Source organism: Pyxicephalus adspersus, chromosome 4 (genome assembly GCF_032062135.1).
Source record: "Pyxicephalus adspersus chromosome 4, UCB_Pads_2.0, whole genome shotgun sequence".
Taxonomy (NCBI): domain Eukaryota; kingdom Metazoa; phylum Chordata; class Amphibia; order Anura; family Pyxicephalidae; genus Pyxicephalus; species Pyxicephalus adspersus.
Window position 1 is genome coordinate 150,124,883 of NC_092861.1, and position 17,626 is coordinate 150,142,508.

General features: G+C 40.4%; 1 protein-coding gene across 1 annotated transcript in view; it reads right to left on the reverse strand.

Annotated features, from left to right (window-relative positions):
- Positions 1-17,626, reverse strand: part of BABAM2 (BRISC and BRCA1 A complex member 2) — a gene marked incomplete at its 3' end in the record, with an annotated part of 119,961 nt that overhangs the window by 17,409 nt on the left and 84,926 nt on the right. Inside the window, 3 exon segments of the mRNA XM_072410309.1 lie at positions 2,663-2,745; positions 4,889-4,959; positions 8,141-8,240. Coding sequence (XP_072266410.1) covers positions 2,663-2,745; positions 4,889-4,959; positions 8,141-8,240 — 254 coding nt within the window.

The following is a 17,626-nucleotide window of genomic DNA, read 5'->3' on the forward strand; positions in this document are numbered from 1 at the left end:
CTTTTTATGAAAGCTTTAAGCTTTAACCCTAAAGCTTTATGATTGCTTCGCAGAGGAGCTGTAGTATGTGTTCTGTATCTGTAGCACATACTACAGCTTCTCTAGGGCTGCAGGAGCAATCAGGAGAGCAGAGCTGTCAGCATAGCAGAGCTCCGCTGACTGCTCTGCTCCCTGATTGGCTGAGGAAAGGTAAATCCTTATGATGCTTGAGCTGTCATCAGGGTTTCCTATTTCTCAGCCAATCACAGAGCACTAGAGATGAATGGGCAAAAGTCTCCCCATTCTGAATGGCTGAAAAACTGAAAACCTCAGCCAATCACAGAGCACTAGAGGTGAATGGAGAGACTTGTCCTCATTTAACCCCTAGTGCCCGGGGATCCCTCACTGTCAGGAGGACTCCCAGGGCTGTGCTCATGTCATGATTGCAGCCGTGGGAATCACCCTGTCATTGGGATAACCTGTAAAAAAAAAAAAAGTTTAGTTACTCAAACACACACACATTTAATAAAATAATTTAACATTAAAGTCTCGTCTATTTTTTTACACATTTATTTTTTTTTATGTACCCCTGTACTCATTCCCTGAAAGGGTTAAAAGTAAAAATTTTATAAACGCTTATGTAAAACTGCGGCTAATCGCGGCAATTTGTGGTAAAACGCGTCATAGGCGTTTAATAAAAGTTTTTTAGCCTTTTTAATCAAGGTTTAAAACGCTTGTGAAAGTGCATAAAAACGTATAAAAACATGGTAGGAACTTTTATATGCGTTTTTAAAACTGTCTATGTAGACCCAGCCTAAAGGGCAGTTCTGGGTATTGTATGTACAATGTTGCAGGCAATGCTTAAACTGTGTCTATGATTTTTTCATCTGAGGACCAACGGAAAGAGCTGCAGGGTACTGGGAGAAAATTGCAATGCCCACACCTACTTGTTTTTAGAAAATACCAGAGTGCCAGTGATAATTACAGAAATACATGCCGACATGTGGGAGAGTGCCTAAAATCCCAGGAAAAGCAATGTCCTGACACGCACGGCTAGAGAAAGATATTTGCTTTGGCACAATGCTAGCAGATCTCATATCACCCATTTTGTCAGACTTATTCCTGACGCTAGTAACAAACACCCTTCACTTTAGTTTATTTCTTTCCAGCCCTCAACACTTACATGATCGCTGTTTCCTGAGCAACCACAACAGGCCAAAACACTGGCTCTGCTGAGTACTGTACACACACCGAGCGGCTGGGTGTGGGAATGGAAAGATGTAGGTCATCTTCAACACGTCTGCAGAAACTCTGCAATACCTATAACAAGGGAAGCTGCCAGGGAGCTGCTTATATATCAATAATTCTAACACAGAATGATGGTCCTGGGACAAATGCAAAATAATGCATCGAAGATTTTACAGATTATCTAAAGATAATAAAATGCTTTACTTCTTATACATTCTTTCCTCTACTTTCTGTCTGCAGATCTTACATTTAATAAATTGCATCATTGGTTTTTGGTAAACTATGGCCATGCAAATATATATGAAAATTCATGAAGTGTAGCAAATTCTTGCACTGTAGCTGCGGGTGCTGTGGAGCAATGCATCCTCAAATTGTAACTTGTCCAAGTTTTAGCAGTAAACCAGGGGCTCAGCTGCATCTGCCCCTATCTTCCAGCTCATTTAGCTTTCCCCTCCCTCCCTTTCCAATTAGTAACTCAGCTCTCCCCATTCTCTCTCAGTAATTACAACCTGCTTATCCCCTCCTGCTCCCCTTTACCAGCAATGACTCAATCTGCTTAGCTTCTTCCACTTTCACCTTCTATTAAGCCAATTAGTGGCTTACCCTTTCTTTATTCCTCTTCCCATTTGTGACTCAGCAGCTCAGCTACCCCTGCTTTTGCCTATATATTGGCTCAGCAGGTCAGCTCCCTCCTACTAGCAGCAATTCTGCTCTGTTTCCCCCACTCCCAGCAGTGATTAGGAATATTGGTGCACCCTTCAAGATATGAACAGCTCAGTCCTCCCTGCTTCTGCCTCCCATCAGTTATTTAGCAACTTAGCTACCCCAGATCACCCCAGCCATTAGTTACTCAGCAGCTCAGCTCAACCTATTTCTCCTTCCAATCAGTGAATTCCCTGCTTACTCCTCTGGCTAACAAGGGGAGTGTTGAGAATTGTAATGATTGTGCAAGCATAATAATTTCTCCTAGGAAATCTCATAGCTGACTAAATAGCTCACACTTAGTTTTTCTAGTGTATGGGTCCCTAGGTTCAATTCTGATCATATTTGTACATTCTCCCTGAATTTTGTTAGGTCTTCCTCACCTAACAAGATATGAACTTTTCGCCCAAACATTAGCCATTATTGTGCTTGTAGAACTGTAGTAGTTATCAGCCAGCGATCTCAATGATGTCACCGCACAAATGGTTCTTTCAATTCCTGCTAAATCTGTTACCAAATAATAAGTAGATTTATAAGGCACTGCGTTGCGTAACAGCACTGTGTTGTTCCTATTTGGTGAATTGTTTTGAACATTTGGCATTCATTACCGGCCATGAAATGTGTATTACTCTGAGAAATTCTGATCTGTATGTTGATAAAGCTGTCACATTGAATTACATGTTTTCATGATGGAACTGGAGATGAAAGTGTTTGCCCCCAGCACTTTACTTACTGTGAACCAAGAAACAGAAGTCTTTCCATGTCAGCAGAAGAGTCAGCTTTGTGAAACCCTCGGCATCGTACTCCACTACACCGCTGCAGAGACACAAGACGGCGAGGATCAGCACACAGTTATTTATTTTTTCTCATTTATACAGAAATAAATTTCCTCAGCACATACATAGAACACTGAACAATTTAAATCAATAAATATTGTATACACGTTAGATGATTCTCGTCCAATAATGGCCGATATCGGACAAGAATCTGATGTTTGTACAGCGGTCGTCGAAGGAACGTAATGAAAGTGGAGAGAGAACAGCCGGGTGCAACTCTGTCGTTCTCTTCCTCCCATCTCCATAGAGCAGAGCTGCGCGCTGTATGTACAGCTCTCGTTCATGAATCGTTTAGTCTTTTGTCGTTGGAAAGGATCGTGAAAAATCCTTTCCAACAACACTTACCGAACACATGTACGCAGCCTTACAAGTTGCAGCAGATCTTGTACCTCCATTCTTTTTTTTCCTTCTAAATGCACTTATCTTTTCTACTAAAAAGTCTTCAACAAATATACTTTTTTCACTCCCCATCCCCTACAATCTCACATTCTCCCCATCTTGTTTGTTATCATTTGGAGTTGGCTGCCTTTTGCAACTTTATTATTAATAATATTAAACTGTATTTATTTAGCACCAACATATTACGCAGCGCTGTACAATAAATAGGGGTTGCAAATGACAGACAGATACAGACAGCGACATAAGAGGAGGAGAGGACCCTGCCACGAAGAGCTTAAAATTATAATTATTTCAACATAGTATTTAAAGCACCTGATTAACACAACACTGCTATCCACTGATAACGTGGTGTCAAATCTCCCTTATGGGCATTAATGTGTGATCTCTTTTGTCTATCTTGCAACTTACCTGCTAGACTGAAGCCACATGAAAACACTTTACTTTACAAATGAGCAACAACCATGCAACTCTGTCTGCTTATCACTTAGCAAAGTCTCTGCAACCCATTCACAGTGTTTTTGCAAACCCTGCACCTGAATTCCTGGGCAGCTGAATGCAAATTATATGCAAGGAGTTTGCAGACACACTGCTAAAGATGAGACAGATTTCCACCTTATACAGATGTATAACTGAGAAGTGGTCAGGTTTCATTCAGTAAAAGTGTGTTTTTAGAGTGGCCAAAGGAGGAATTTATGACTCAAGCTGTAACCCTGCAATAAATCATCCGAACAGTCTCATTGTTTAGCATTAAATTACTGTATGACACAATAATGTTTTCCTATAAGAAGAGTCTGAATATCATTATTAATATTAAACAGTATTTATATAGTGTCAACATATTAGGCAGCGCTGTACATTAAATAGGGGTTGGAGAAATGCAGACAGTGACACAGGAGGAGGAGAGGACCCTGCCCCGAAGAGCTTACAATCTAAGAGGTGGGGAGGCAGCATACAATATAACAAAATAATCCCAGTAATTTGTAAAACCCTGCAAGGATCAGCCAAGGTTACATAAAGATTTTCCATTGATTTGGAAAATCTCCATCACTTATAACAAGTCTGTGCGATACTCCTTAATGTGAGGTGCCTCGCCTATACATCAAGTCCATGACTGTGATGGGATTTTAAATGCAAGCTCCTTTGGGAAAAAGAGTGGAAGGTTCAGTATTCTCCATAAGGTCCCAGCAGTAACATAATCATATCTTCCTAGGAAAGTATAATAACTATTCACGGGAAACCCGTGACCTCACAGAGGGCAGCACACACACCAGGATACGTTGTCAGATTCTGCAGAATTGTTTGTGTAATAGCAACAGCCTCATATGCATGAAGATAACACCCCACCCTGCTCTAAAGGTAACCTATTCCCTGTGATTTAGTTGTGGTGATAGAGGTGAAACTACTTATTTGTTTTTATATTGCACACAAAGATCTCGAGGGAGTATAAAATTCCTGCTCTGGATAGAAAACTGCTAACTTTTCAACTCTCAGAACAGACCATATGAGCACAGCACCCTATTAGTCCTAATGTGTCTATCTATGAGTGATAAGGGACACACTAGTCTCTCATAAAGGGCTATTAGTTAGCTAATTGTTTTTAATCCTGCATCAAATCCATTCCAGCTTTTCTTTTGCTGGGGCCCCCAGTTTCTCCTGCGATAGAATATCTTCTCCAGTCTTGGAGCCACAATTGCAATTAAGTTAGCAAGACAAATCCAACTCACGTTCCAAAGTGGCTGAGGAAGGCTGCAATATATTCTCGTCTTTTGTGATAACCTTGTATGACGTACTGAACCTGTAAAACACAAGATACATTATTATTCACTAATAGCTGCAGTGCACCTAATAACAACACATCAGTCAAATGATAATTGTGTCACAACAGATAAAATAACAAAGTAGAGGTTGGGTACTGACGATGGATGACTTGGCTTGCAATCATCATTCTAACTTATCCCAAAGAACTATAGTAGCATTGAAGACAGAGCTCTGTGCAGGCCATTTCCTTCACACCAAATTAGTCAAACCATGTCTTTATAAAGCTGGCTGTACACAGGGGCTCAGCCATGCTAGAATAGAAAAAGTTTATCCCTCCACAGTCTATGTCCCACTTATTTTTCTGACCTGATAAAAAAAAAAAAATCATAGCCACTCTCTTTGCTCCTCCAAAAACCTACTAATGACTTCCTCACTCATAACCTCATCACACGCACGGCTCAAAGACTTTTCTAGAGCTGCTCCAACTCTCTGGAATGGTCTTCCTCGTCCTATTAGGTTTGCTCCAACTTTCTGCTCCCACTTACCCGTCTTCTTTTGTCTCTTAAACCCTCACTATTTCCCATCGTTCCAAGTCTCCCCTCCTATTGTGTGCTACTTACCCAACCACCTAGATTGTAAGCTCTTCGAGGCAGAGTCCTCTCCTTCTTCTGTGTCACTGTCTGTATTTGTCTGTCATTTGCAACCCCCATTTAATATACAGTGCTGCGTAATATGTTGGTGCTATATAAATCCTGTTTATAATTAATAATAATAATAAAGCTGCAAGAGGCAGCCGACTCCAAATGATAACAAGATGAAGACAACATGGGATTGTAGGCGCTATATAAATACTGTTTATTAGTAATAATATCTTTGCATGTGGTAGCATGAGGTAGTCGATTTCTCAACCAGTAAATCTGACATTACCTGAAACATTCTCTGGTGGAGAATCAATTACTGCAGTTAAAACACATGCACCTGGACCTTTGTTTCATTTTATTCACTAGGATTTTTCACTTTGAAAGTGAAAACGTTTTGCTTCATCAGTAAATCAGTGTAACTGGGTCTGAATATTTAAAGTTCTCCAAGACTGACCAGTGTTTCTCAACCTCTATAACTTGGATGAATTTTTCGATCTTCAGGGACCCCCTTCTATAATTACTATATCCACAGCTCACAGTAGTGTGGTGGTCAGTGGGAAGAATTCCCTATTACACTGCTGGCCATTGGTGTCACTTAGTCTGACCTGAGAGGCGCAAACTGCTCATTGCTTAAGGGACCCCTAGGAAGCGCTGTAGGAACCCAGGATGAAAAACACAGATTATTATGTGAGAACATGAGTGATCCAACAAACCTGAAATGGATTTTCTAAAGGTCATTTGCTGTTTGGAATTTGCTGTTCTGGTTGTGGACCAGATCCATTCCAGGTGTTTGGATCACCCAGATTCTCCTATGATAGCCTATCTTCTCCAGTCTTTGAGAGCTTTAAAGCAGACCAATCACTAAAATATTAACTTTACATAAGGGTAGACAACCTTATTTAAAAAAAAAAGTGAAGCCCCCTACCACGGCAGTAAAGACTGAATAGGGGAGCAAAGCCTCCTGGGATACCCACATTACACATCCCAGGATGCTTCTGGCTTCTCCAATCTCAGTGGATTTTTCCAACATGGGAAAAAAATGCGGGTCTCTCACATGTGCAGTGATTGTGCCAGATAATATGTAAAAATAACTTAATTCAAGGTAGCTAACAAGACGTTTTTAGCTTTCTGCTGATTGGTCAGTTCAGGAATTACTTTACTTACAATTCACATATTCAAACACCGGATGTAAATGACATATTTCTGAAATCATTATCTTATGGCTTTGGATGGACTTCAATTTGTGTGACATATGAAATTGGAGTTTTCTCATTCTCTGGTATGAAAGTCTCGCTCTTGGCCAGCGATGGGAGAGGAAAGACCGTGTTATGTGTTTGTTCTGGCAGCGATGGAGTCTCAGCTGCTCGCAGATACTTTACAGAATTAACCAGAGCTTTTCCAAGGGGCGAAGCAATGTGTAGCCTATATCAGATGACCAAAATCTGCTGCCAAAGAGTCACCGAACTACAAGTTCCACCACCACCTGCATCTACACCCAGCTTGCTGCTGCCACTCGGAGGTTATGTCAGAATTCAAGCTAAATACACAGAAATATACATATGTGGGTTATTTCTTATTTTTCCTATTTATTCCTCAAAATACAGTATTGTATGACAGGGACAGAACCCTTAGCTCTCTCTGAAGCAGTTTCACTTTCACTAATAGGATTTCTTCCAACCTCACTTTGTGACTGGACAATGAAAGGAAAAGCTGCACAGTGGTGAGCTCATCTCTCTGTTACTCCGTTCTGCCATCCTATCAGCATTCTCCATGAAATTAGGTGAATCTAATTGGCTCCTTTTGCTCTATCTGAGACCTAATGCAGTAATAAATTAGTTTTGAACTGCAGTAGCTAGTACTTCCGGGAATGAAAGAGCATGTGACTGACACCATGTGACAGGGCTTGGCCAATCAGCACGGTTAGCTTGGTGATAAGAAGGTGCTTACAAGCTATCTTTATATGACCTAAAGCAGTGTGTGCACAGTGTGCGCAAATTACTGCAGGTTGCCCTAGGCCGATTTTGTAAAAAACAACCAAGATGTTTTTAGAGGCAGCTTGAACATGACGGAAGCATCCAGCTTGTACCAAAGACATAAAAATTTGGTCTGAGGCCTTTAGAGTTTGAATTGTCATAAATATAACTAAAATGAATCACTATTTCTAGTTATACATATAAGAGTGTCGGTGGTCAGAGGTCAGGTGATCTCTGACAGTTACTCTGATGATGGGAGGTCAGGCAATAAGGACAACAAAATCCAGATTTTAGGTGACCTGTGACCCTCTGCAATGGGTTCTCCTACATTTCTGCTTTGTGTTGCTGCACGGTTTTAGATCCCTGAGATCTAAAACTTTTTCCAAGGGTTCCTCTAAAGTGAAAAGGTTTAAAAACCATGATTAAGATGAATTTGCTTCATTAAAAGTGGAGAACCATATAGAAGAAACAGATAACTGGAACACCAAGCTGTGACATTTTAGGGGAGAAACAACGTAAGTAATGGGAATTTTCATCATTTCTGTCTACAAAAAAAAATACTGTACATAAATCAAACAATTATACTGAATTGTAATTACTGTACCTTGTTGGTTAGCAGCTGGCAGACCTGAGGAACATAATCTATGAGACAGCCCCCGCTGGGAAATGCTGGGATGTGAAGAGCAGAGGACCCGCCCAGAGCACTGAAATGAAAAGTGATTGGTTAATAATGCAATCGAACATTCCATATAACCGTGAAATCAATAATAAAGCAATAGTATGTAAGAAGAATTTAACATTATCTCATAAAGTGCATTACCAACGGGGACTACAAAGACATATGTACTATTAGGGATGAAATTAAGGGTATCCAAAATGTTGGCAAAAATTGAGAGATTGCGGCACAATTTCACATTTTTGATGGAATGCTTCCTAACCACTTTACTAAAACCATAATAAACATCTCTCAGTATCAAATGATTTGTTTGCTTTTGGTGGGGTGACAAATTTTCTGATCATAGCCCTTTTGTTCTAAATTGGTATCAGTTTTTAGGAGCGTGCCAAAAACATAATCCTTTAATTTGGACTTTTTAAAAATAAAAAATAAAAGGAGAGTTAACAAATATTTATGCTTAAATATATTTTTTTAACTTACGAACCATTTTGTTGCTATTACTGCATCAAAGAGCAGGAATGATTAGACTCCATGGGGTACTACTGAGGGGATGGTTGTGTTGCTTGTTAGTACCATGGTAATGGGGACTATATTGTCCCTATTACTGCAGAATTACTATGATTTACCTCTGTCTTGATCCCAATGAACATCTTTTATTGTCATACTAGGAAGCCTTGGCTCAACACTTTCTATAAACATAATATAGCACAGAAACAAGATTAGGACTGGCTTGGGCAGCGTACACACAAAAAGTTTTCGTAGCTGGAAACAAATTTTCATAATCGTTTCCAGTGACAGATCCATTAACCACCTAAGCGTTACACTGAGGTCTAGATTTCTGTACCAAAAGTGATCCACTGTTTTTCATGAAATTTTTTTTTAAATTGTAGACCTGTAACTTACAGAAATATGTCCGAACAGGGGTTCTAGTAGATAATATGAATATAAAAAATGTTTGAAACACACAATCATTTAAAAAAAAAAAAAAAATTACTTTTAATAAAATTAAAGGAAAAACACAAAAATCAGCAATGTAAACAAATCATAAATACTGAAAATACTGAAAAAGCAATAACTCTGTATATTGTAAAGTACTATATTATTCTAAAACACCTCCCTAGTGTGGCAATTTTTAAAACTTTGATTGTGTATTTATTGGAGTTTGTTTTGAATTATTTTGTATTTGATTGGATACGGGAGTTTGTATCCAATCCAATACAAAATAAGAATTTGAATTTCCAAGTTATTTACTTTTATTTTATTTTTTTTTATTTTTTTTTGTATTGGATTGGATACGCAAGTTTGTATCCAATCCAATACAAAATGACAGTTTGAATTTACCAGTTATATACTTTGTATTTATTTGAATCATTTTGTATTGGATTCAATACAGGAGTTTGTATTGAATCCAATACAAAATGAATGAATGAATGAGTTTCTATTTGAATTTCCCGCACACGCGCCGACATGCCCGAGCGAAGGTCGGGCTTAACTGCAAGGTGGTTAATGAGCACTGTACACTTAGCACTTATTCTGTTCCATGAAGAGGGGAGGTGAGAAGACCTAACGAGTGGCACCCGGCTGTGCTCCTTCCTTGACTTGTATAGCAGTCATTCCCAATTGGTCATTTATGGATCCGTCCCACCAGAGGCGACTGGCGATGAGGAGACCACGATCATTTGGCCAATAAGCATCTGATATATGTACAAAGCCTTGGTATCATCACATTTTATTGATCATTACCAATTGGTAAACACTGCTGGGATTGGTCTAAACTGCTCAGGTCAGTCCCTGGTACACAAGTTGAACTGCATGGAAGGAAAAGTGCAGTTTCTTCTCAATATTCTCCCCTAGTCTCAGAGTTGGCTACTGATCCAAAGTGTTGTCTCATTAATTAATATTATTATACAAGATTTATATAGTGCCAACATATTACGCAGCGCTGTACATTAAATAGGGGTTGCAAATGACAGACCGATACAGAGAGTGACAGGAGGAATTCCTGCAGATTTGGTATATTTCAAGCAAGATGAAAATCAACTCAGCAACTGAAATTTTGGGCTCCCAGGAAATTGAAAAAAATAAAGGGTTCTACGCCCAAGAGGACCAGGTCTGGGAAGATCAAGGCAATGTCAGAGCATGGAGGGGGTAGGAATATTTTGACATTGAGAATAAAAATTTAAAATAAAAAAAATAAATCAATTTACAAAAATCACACATTACACATTAACTAGAAACAAACATACAGCCAGTAAAATCTGAACTCCCAGCACAGAGGACTAACATTATCTGCACTCCGTCACCGCTCCAAGAATCGCTCTGTCACCACACTGGAAACAAAGATGGCTGATACTGATATGTGGGAAGTTGCACACAAATTCACTGCTGCATTGCAGTAATACCGTAGTAAAATTATGGCAGGTACTCTTTTTTTTTTAAACTGCACATCATATTCATCTAATATGTTCAACACCTGTGGATGCAGAATTTTACTTTTGAGAAAGTAGAAGTGTTTAAAATCAAGCTGTGTGGTGCAGTGGAATCAGCCGGAGGTGTTTATTCAGCACAATGTCGATTAGTCAGCCTGTCAGGACTCAGCTGTGTTTACAAACATGGCTGACTCACCACTATCAGCGTGACATGTATCAGGAGCGGGCTCGATCACATCACACCTGATGAGCACCTCGTTCTGCCAGATCACTATAAATGCTGCATGAAACAGGCACAGTGCTTAGAATGCTTTGCAGAGCCGGGTTCTTGGGTTTAAATGTGACTAAGGTTACTGTCTACAAAACATTAATATGTTATACGGCCAACCCCCCCAAACAGGGAATACGTTTACTACAGAATCAACACTCCTCTTCTGCTGCCTCTCTTTGCAGTTCTCTTCCTTGGCTTCTATTTCACCTTAGAATCAAATTCAAGCTTCTGTGCTTTGTGTTCAAATTCCTCCACAGTTCTTGTCCCACTTACCTTTCTGACCGAATAGAAAAATCCCCCCATAGCTGATCTATTCGCTCCTCCAATGCCCTACTAATGACTTACTCATTCATAACCTCCTCACATTCACGCCTCCAAGACTTTTCTAGAGCTGCCCCAACTCTCTGGAATGGTCTGCCTCATCCTATTCAGCTTGCTCCTACTTTCTGCTCATTTAAAAGAGTTGTTAAAACCCAACGCTTCAACCCTCACCTACACCTCTTCTGTCTCCTAAACCCTCACTACGTGCCCACCACTCCTTATCTCCCTCCTATTGCGTAATACTTCCCCCACCTCTTAGATTGTAAGCTCTTCTGGGCAGGGCCCTCTCCTCCCCGTGTCACTGTCTGTATTCCTCTGTCATTTGCAACCATTTTTTAATGTACAGCACTGTGTAATATGTTGGCGCTATATAAATCCTGTTAATTAATATTAATAATACCACAGACCACTATTCTCTTATTCTTCTAGACAGATTTTTCATTGGTTTTGCATTTTGTAATGTACAATAGCATGAGGGGGTACATGCAGCTGACTAAGGTTGCACAGATCCTCTAGGATGGTATATTCATAAGTGCTGTTGTAAGGTTTGTCTCAGGAGTGAAGGAGATATTAGGAGATGGCCATTACACAAAGACACAAGGACAGGGCTGTAGAGGGGTAACAGCAGGACTGATATCTGCGTCTAGGTGCGAGGAGGAGCAGGAGGAGAATTGCAAAGACGAGCTACAAAGGGCCACTCCTGTGCATGTTTCTGATCAACCTGAAATAAACTCCATGAAGGTGGCACTGGGCCCTGTACTGGGACGTATGCTCACAGTCCAGCACTGTGCAGCTCGATTGGCATTTGCTAGAGAACACCAGAACTGGCAGGCTTACTGTTGGCACAGATAGGAAAAGGTTCAAACTAAGCAAATATGACCGACATGAAAGAGTCTGGAGACATCATGGTGAAGGTTATGCTGCCTGCAAAAAATCTTCAGACCCATTGGGCCTAATTTTTTAAAGCTCAGCGAGGCTGGAGAGGATACACTTTCATCAGTGAAGTTGGGTGATCCAGAAAACCTGAAATGGATTTCTTCAAAGTCATTTGCTATGTACTAGCAAATGTTTTGAATCTCAACCAGATCCATTTCACGTTTTACAGATCACCCAGGTTCACTGATTAAAGTGTATCCTGTCCAGCCTTGCAGAGCTTTAATAAATCAGGCCCATTTCCTCAGTATTGCTACCTCGTCAAAGGGACAGTTGTGAAAGTGAGATTTGTAATAAAACAAGGGGCCACTGTAAGTCATGAAGATATGCCTCCAGTCCTGTAAATTGTAAATAATAACAGTTTCCCTTTTCTGATACAGCTCGGCTCATTCACCTTTCAATTCGGTCTATCTGGCAGCTGATGGAGACGGGATAAACCTGTGGGACGGAATCTCACAAGAGACAATGTCATGTAATGATTCTGAGGAGGTAGCAAACCCATCATTATGACATAGTGTATGCAGTTATCTTGTGCGGTGACCCCGTGTTTATATATATATTTATAAAGCGGGGTGTGGACAGCCTGTGAGTCAGCCAGAAAATATGTGTTATACAAGGGAGTGGAGCAATATAGATGAGGTCAGGATTCCTATAAAATTAAAGGTTGCATAAAATAAAATCATCAGATTTGCCTCAGTTCATGCAAAAGTGACATCATGATATGCAGGAGAACCAGACATGGCTACACGACAACATTATTTTTAATAAGGGACAGGATTGAAGGGTTTAGTAGGTCAGAGGCAGAGCTGGATCATCAAAAGGAAACATATTATTATTATTATTATTATTAATAATAATAATAATAATAACAATATACAGGATTTATATAGCGTCAACATATTACGCAGCGCTGTGCATTAAATAGGGATGCAAGAGCCTAGGTCCCATGGATGTTCATGGGGCTCAGCTACAACCATTATGCTCCTGCTGTAAATCAAAATAGTGCTATTAGTCTATGTAACGTCCTAAGAGAAAATGGACTTGAAGGCAGTTGGTGTCTTCTTCTGTTCCTATTGCAATCAATGTCATGTAAAGGGTTGAGGGCCAAAGCTGCTACCTTGTCCAGGACCCAATTCTGCCTTAATCTACCTCTGGTCAGAAGAGAATACAGAACAGCAGAGAAATGGAAAAATACATAAATTATTTTTTTTTAGATATTGCTGCACCACTGTAAATAGTATGGCGACAGCATGAAGCCCCGTCACTACATTTCCATTATTCCTGAATACTTAGAATATTTACTGTCCTAAAAGGCTGACTTCACACATATCCATTGCTGGAATACCTTAATGTGGACAGCATTAGGTTGTTATTTATTGGAATGGCATGAGAATGCACAAAAGTAATGCACCTTCCACACACCTGCCCTGCACAATCTTCATGCACTTTCACAGATTTGGTCTTCAATATGTTGTAGTACATTGCAGCTCATTAGAGACAAGTGCTAGCAGAATTTAAATAAGCTCTGCCATACTGGTAAGGTTTTCCCCTTGCTTCTGAAATATTGGTCCTTACATCTGATATTAGATCCGGTCACACATTTATGCTGCATCCTTGTCAAATCCACCAAAAAGATTTGATTTTACAAGCAAGATAAAAGATCATATTTTGGTGTGGTTTGGCCAATCCCAGCTCCAATCATAGCTCATGGTTAAAGAGGATCTACACCATAGGAGTAAGTTGCCATAGCTAATCTGGTCCTAAAAAATGAATGTCTCTTTTTAAACATCTCATGGAAAGGGAATGCAACCAGTTGGACCTCGGGTTTTGTCCTTCATCCTGTGAGGAAGGAAATGAAGCAACAAACAGAAGCAGGGGTAACTGAGAATTCTAGAAATTATTCTAAAATGTAGTTGCTATGGTGCTAAGTGCAGAAATTCAACTTCTATTGAATGCAAACAATTGCAGGTCGTTTTTAATGTCAATGTCAGCAAACTGGCTTGTTTGGCAATTTACTTCCTATGAATTGTTGGTACACAATGTATTATTAATGTATCCTTTTCTATATGTTTCTGGTTTGCAGGGCATTTAAAGGGAACCTAAACTCAATTTTTTTACTTTACATAAGAGTAGACAACCCTTTTATTTAAAGAAAAAATTGTATTTTCTTTTTTAAGTGCAACAACCTTTTTAAAAAAAAAATGGTGCAGCACCTCCTCTTTCTCTACGGCGATTAGGACAGAATGGAGCGCAAAGCCTCCTGAGATACCTACGTCACACATCCTGGGATGCTCTTGGCTGCTCTTTTTGCCCATGCTTGAGATCAGGGAGCTCTTTCTTTAATAGAAGAAAAAAATTGCCGACCTCAAGCATGTGCAGGGAGATCGGTAATCTTCTCCCCTATCTACGCCACCCGATCTTGCGTCTGCGCAGTGCCAGATTGGGTGACGTAGGAAGAAGAACGTGGAAGAAGAGAGAAGAAGTTGGCGCCTGGTGCTTCCTCTGCGCCGGGCCAAAGAGGGATACCAGGACGAAAGGTAACCTCCAGACTAATCAGCGGATCTTTGGGATTAAAGGTAATTTTTTTTTTGAGTTTAGTTCCGCTTTAAAGAGCGCTGATCACAAATCTGCAATGCCCTCCAGCTCGGCGTGTACCAGGACTAGACCGTATGTTCTGTAATCTGCAGCTATTTTTCTCCCACCACTGGAGACCTTTGGCTTAATGAGGAACACAAAAATACGCCCACAACTCCAATCACGCAACGAAAATTCCTTCATTACATAGCTGGAACACGGGCTATTGAAATGTTCCGGGGATGCTGGCAGAAGGGACCTCTGGATTTGGCAAGGACAACGATACAGAAAGAAAAAAAGGCTTTAAAATAACAAATCCGCAATGAAATGCCAGCCGTCTGAAATAATCTAAATGTCTGAATTATTGGTCTGCAATAAAATACCAACAATTTCTGAAAGCTGAATGATGAACATAAAAAACATAGTCTAATGGAGAAACATTCACAGGGTTTATAAATCATCAAGGAAATTAGTGGTCTCTTATGAAGAATAAGCTTCTATAATTATGTTATTTCATAGCTGGGTTCTACAGAAGCCGATCTGGGCAATGTTTTCCCTTATTATGGATACGTATTGACCAAGGGAGCCTGTAGACCAGTAAATGATCCAATGGGTCAGATTTATTAAAGGTCTCCAATGCTGGAGAGGATACATTTTCATCAGTGAATCTGGGGGATCCAGCAAACCTGGATTGGATCCGGTCCCGGATTGGAAACATTTGCTAACAAATAGCAAATTACCTTTAGAAAGTAAATTCTAAGTTTTCTGGATCACCCAGGTTCACTGATGAAAGAATATCCTCTCCAGCCTTGGGGAGCTTTAATAAATCAGGTCCAATGTCTATGGCAGGGATGGTATTTCAGAGAAAAAAAGCCCTTCCAGGCAAGGTCCTCTCCTCCTCCTGTGTCACTGTCTGTCATTTGCAACCCCTATTTAATGTACAGCACTGCGTAATATGTTGGCGCTATACAAATCCTAATTAATAATTATAATATTAAGGTCAGTAACTTCATCAATAAATTCAATCAATAAACGCACCAGTATCATTTTCCCTAAAAGCTCCACCTTTTGTCATTAAAAAAATCATCCATAAGGCTTTATGAAAGGGTAAATAACTTTTCGATAAAAAGTAAAAATGTGCTTGTTTTTTTTTAATCTTTTAAAAGAAAAAAGACTAAGCCGCGGCACTAAGGACTGCATGGGAGGGTAGAGCCTCCTGGCATACGTATGTTATGTTTTAAGGGCTCTTTTAACTGTGCAGAAAGTAAAAGCAAGCTGAATGGGACGAGGAAGACCATTCCAGAGAGTCGGGGGCAGCTCTGGAAAAGTCTTGGAGGCGTGCGTGTGATGAGGTTTTGAGTGTAAAAGTCATTCTAAGATCAATGGAGGAGAGAAGAGAGCGGCTGGAGGGGTATTTTTCTATCAGGTCAGAAAGGTAAGTGGGACAAGAACTGTGCAGGGATTTGAAGGCAGGAGCTTGAATTTGATTCTAAGGTGAAATGGAAGCCAATGAAGAAAACTACAAAGAGAGGCGGCAGAAGAGGAGTGGTGAGACGGCTGTGTATGGGGTAGGTAGGTGGGAAGGCTGTGTATGGGGTAGGTAGGTGGGAAGGCTATGTATGGAGTAGGTAGGTGGGAAGAATGGATGAGTCTGGCTGCAGCATTCAGATAGATTGTAGAGGAAAGAGTCAGGTATGCTGAACCATGACTCCTTAGGTGTTGGAACGGCAATGAACCCCCTTAACGTGCACCTGAACTAAAAACTGAAGATTGTCTTTATTATAGAGAACATTTACAAAGGTCCATGTGCCTAGGCACTCTTGAGGTCTCCACGGCAAAAACTGTGGAGGAATTTGTGTATCAGGTAGGTAGGTGGAACAAGAACTGTGGAGGGAATTCAAGGCAAAGCACGGGAGATGAATTTGATTTTAAACTGAAATGGAAGCCAATGAAGAAAACTACAAAGAGATGCAGCAGAAGAGGAGTGGTGGGAAGGCTGTGTATGGGGTAGATAGGTGGGAAGGCTGTGTATGGGGTAGGTAGGTGGGTAGGCTGTGTATCCGCTAGGTAGGTGGAAAGGTTGGATGAGTCTGGCTGCAGCATTCATATTAGATTGTAAAGGAGAGAGTCGGGTAAGTGGAATACCAGAGAGGAGGAGGTTACAGTAGTCCAGAGGAGAGATGATAAGAGCGTGTACAAGGAGTTTGGTTCTCTCAGGGGTCAAGTAGGGGTGGATTTTGGAGATGTTGGGCAGGTGAAAGTGACAGAACCTGGAAATGTTCTGAATATGAGAGGTGAATGAGAGGACAGAATCAATGCCAAGACAACGTGCTTTTATCCCACTTTACCATAATCTGGATATTTTACATCTTTTTCTGAAAAACGATACCCCAACACTTCCAGGACTGGAATGCATTTTCTTTTTTTATTTATTTGACCTGGGTGACTCAGGTCAGAGCAATTTTTCAGAGAGCAGTAAAGAAGGAGAATAGAATATTGGAGGTTGTGTGGCCCCATAAGATGTACTGAACCTACATTACACGAACTGTGCAAATATTATAAAAATATATCTCCTCTCCCATACCATAAAGGGGATATTATCACATTACAGCCCAGAGCTGCACCTTGTTCTCAGGGAATGTCTCTGTGGTACTGTGACCTGAAATGACTTTCTGAGAGTTTGTTCAAAGTGTAGATAAGAGAAACAGCCTGCGATTTGCTACAACTCTTGAACAAACATGCTGAGGCTGCCGGTTCTAAAAACAGCAGGAGAGATTAGCACGCCAGGCTAAGATGAAAACAAGGGCCTAAAGAATTACTGAAGAATGTTTGGCATTCAGGGTAGATGAATGGCTGAAAATGACTGCATGTTGCAAGGGCTTTCTG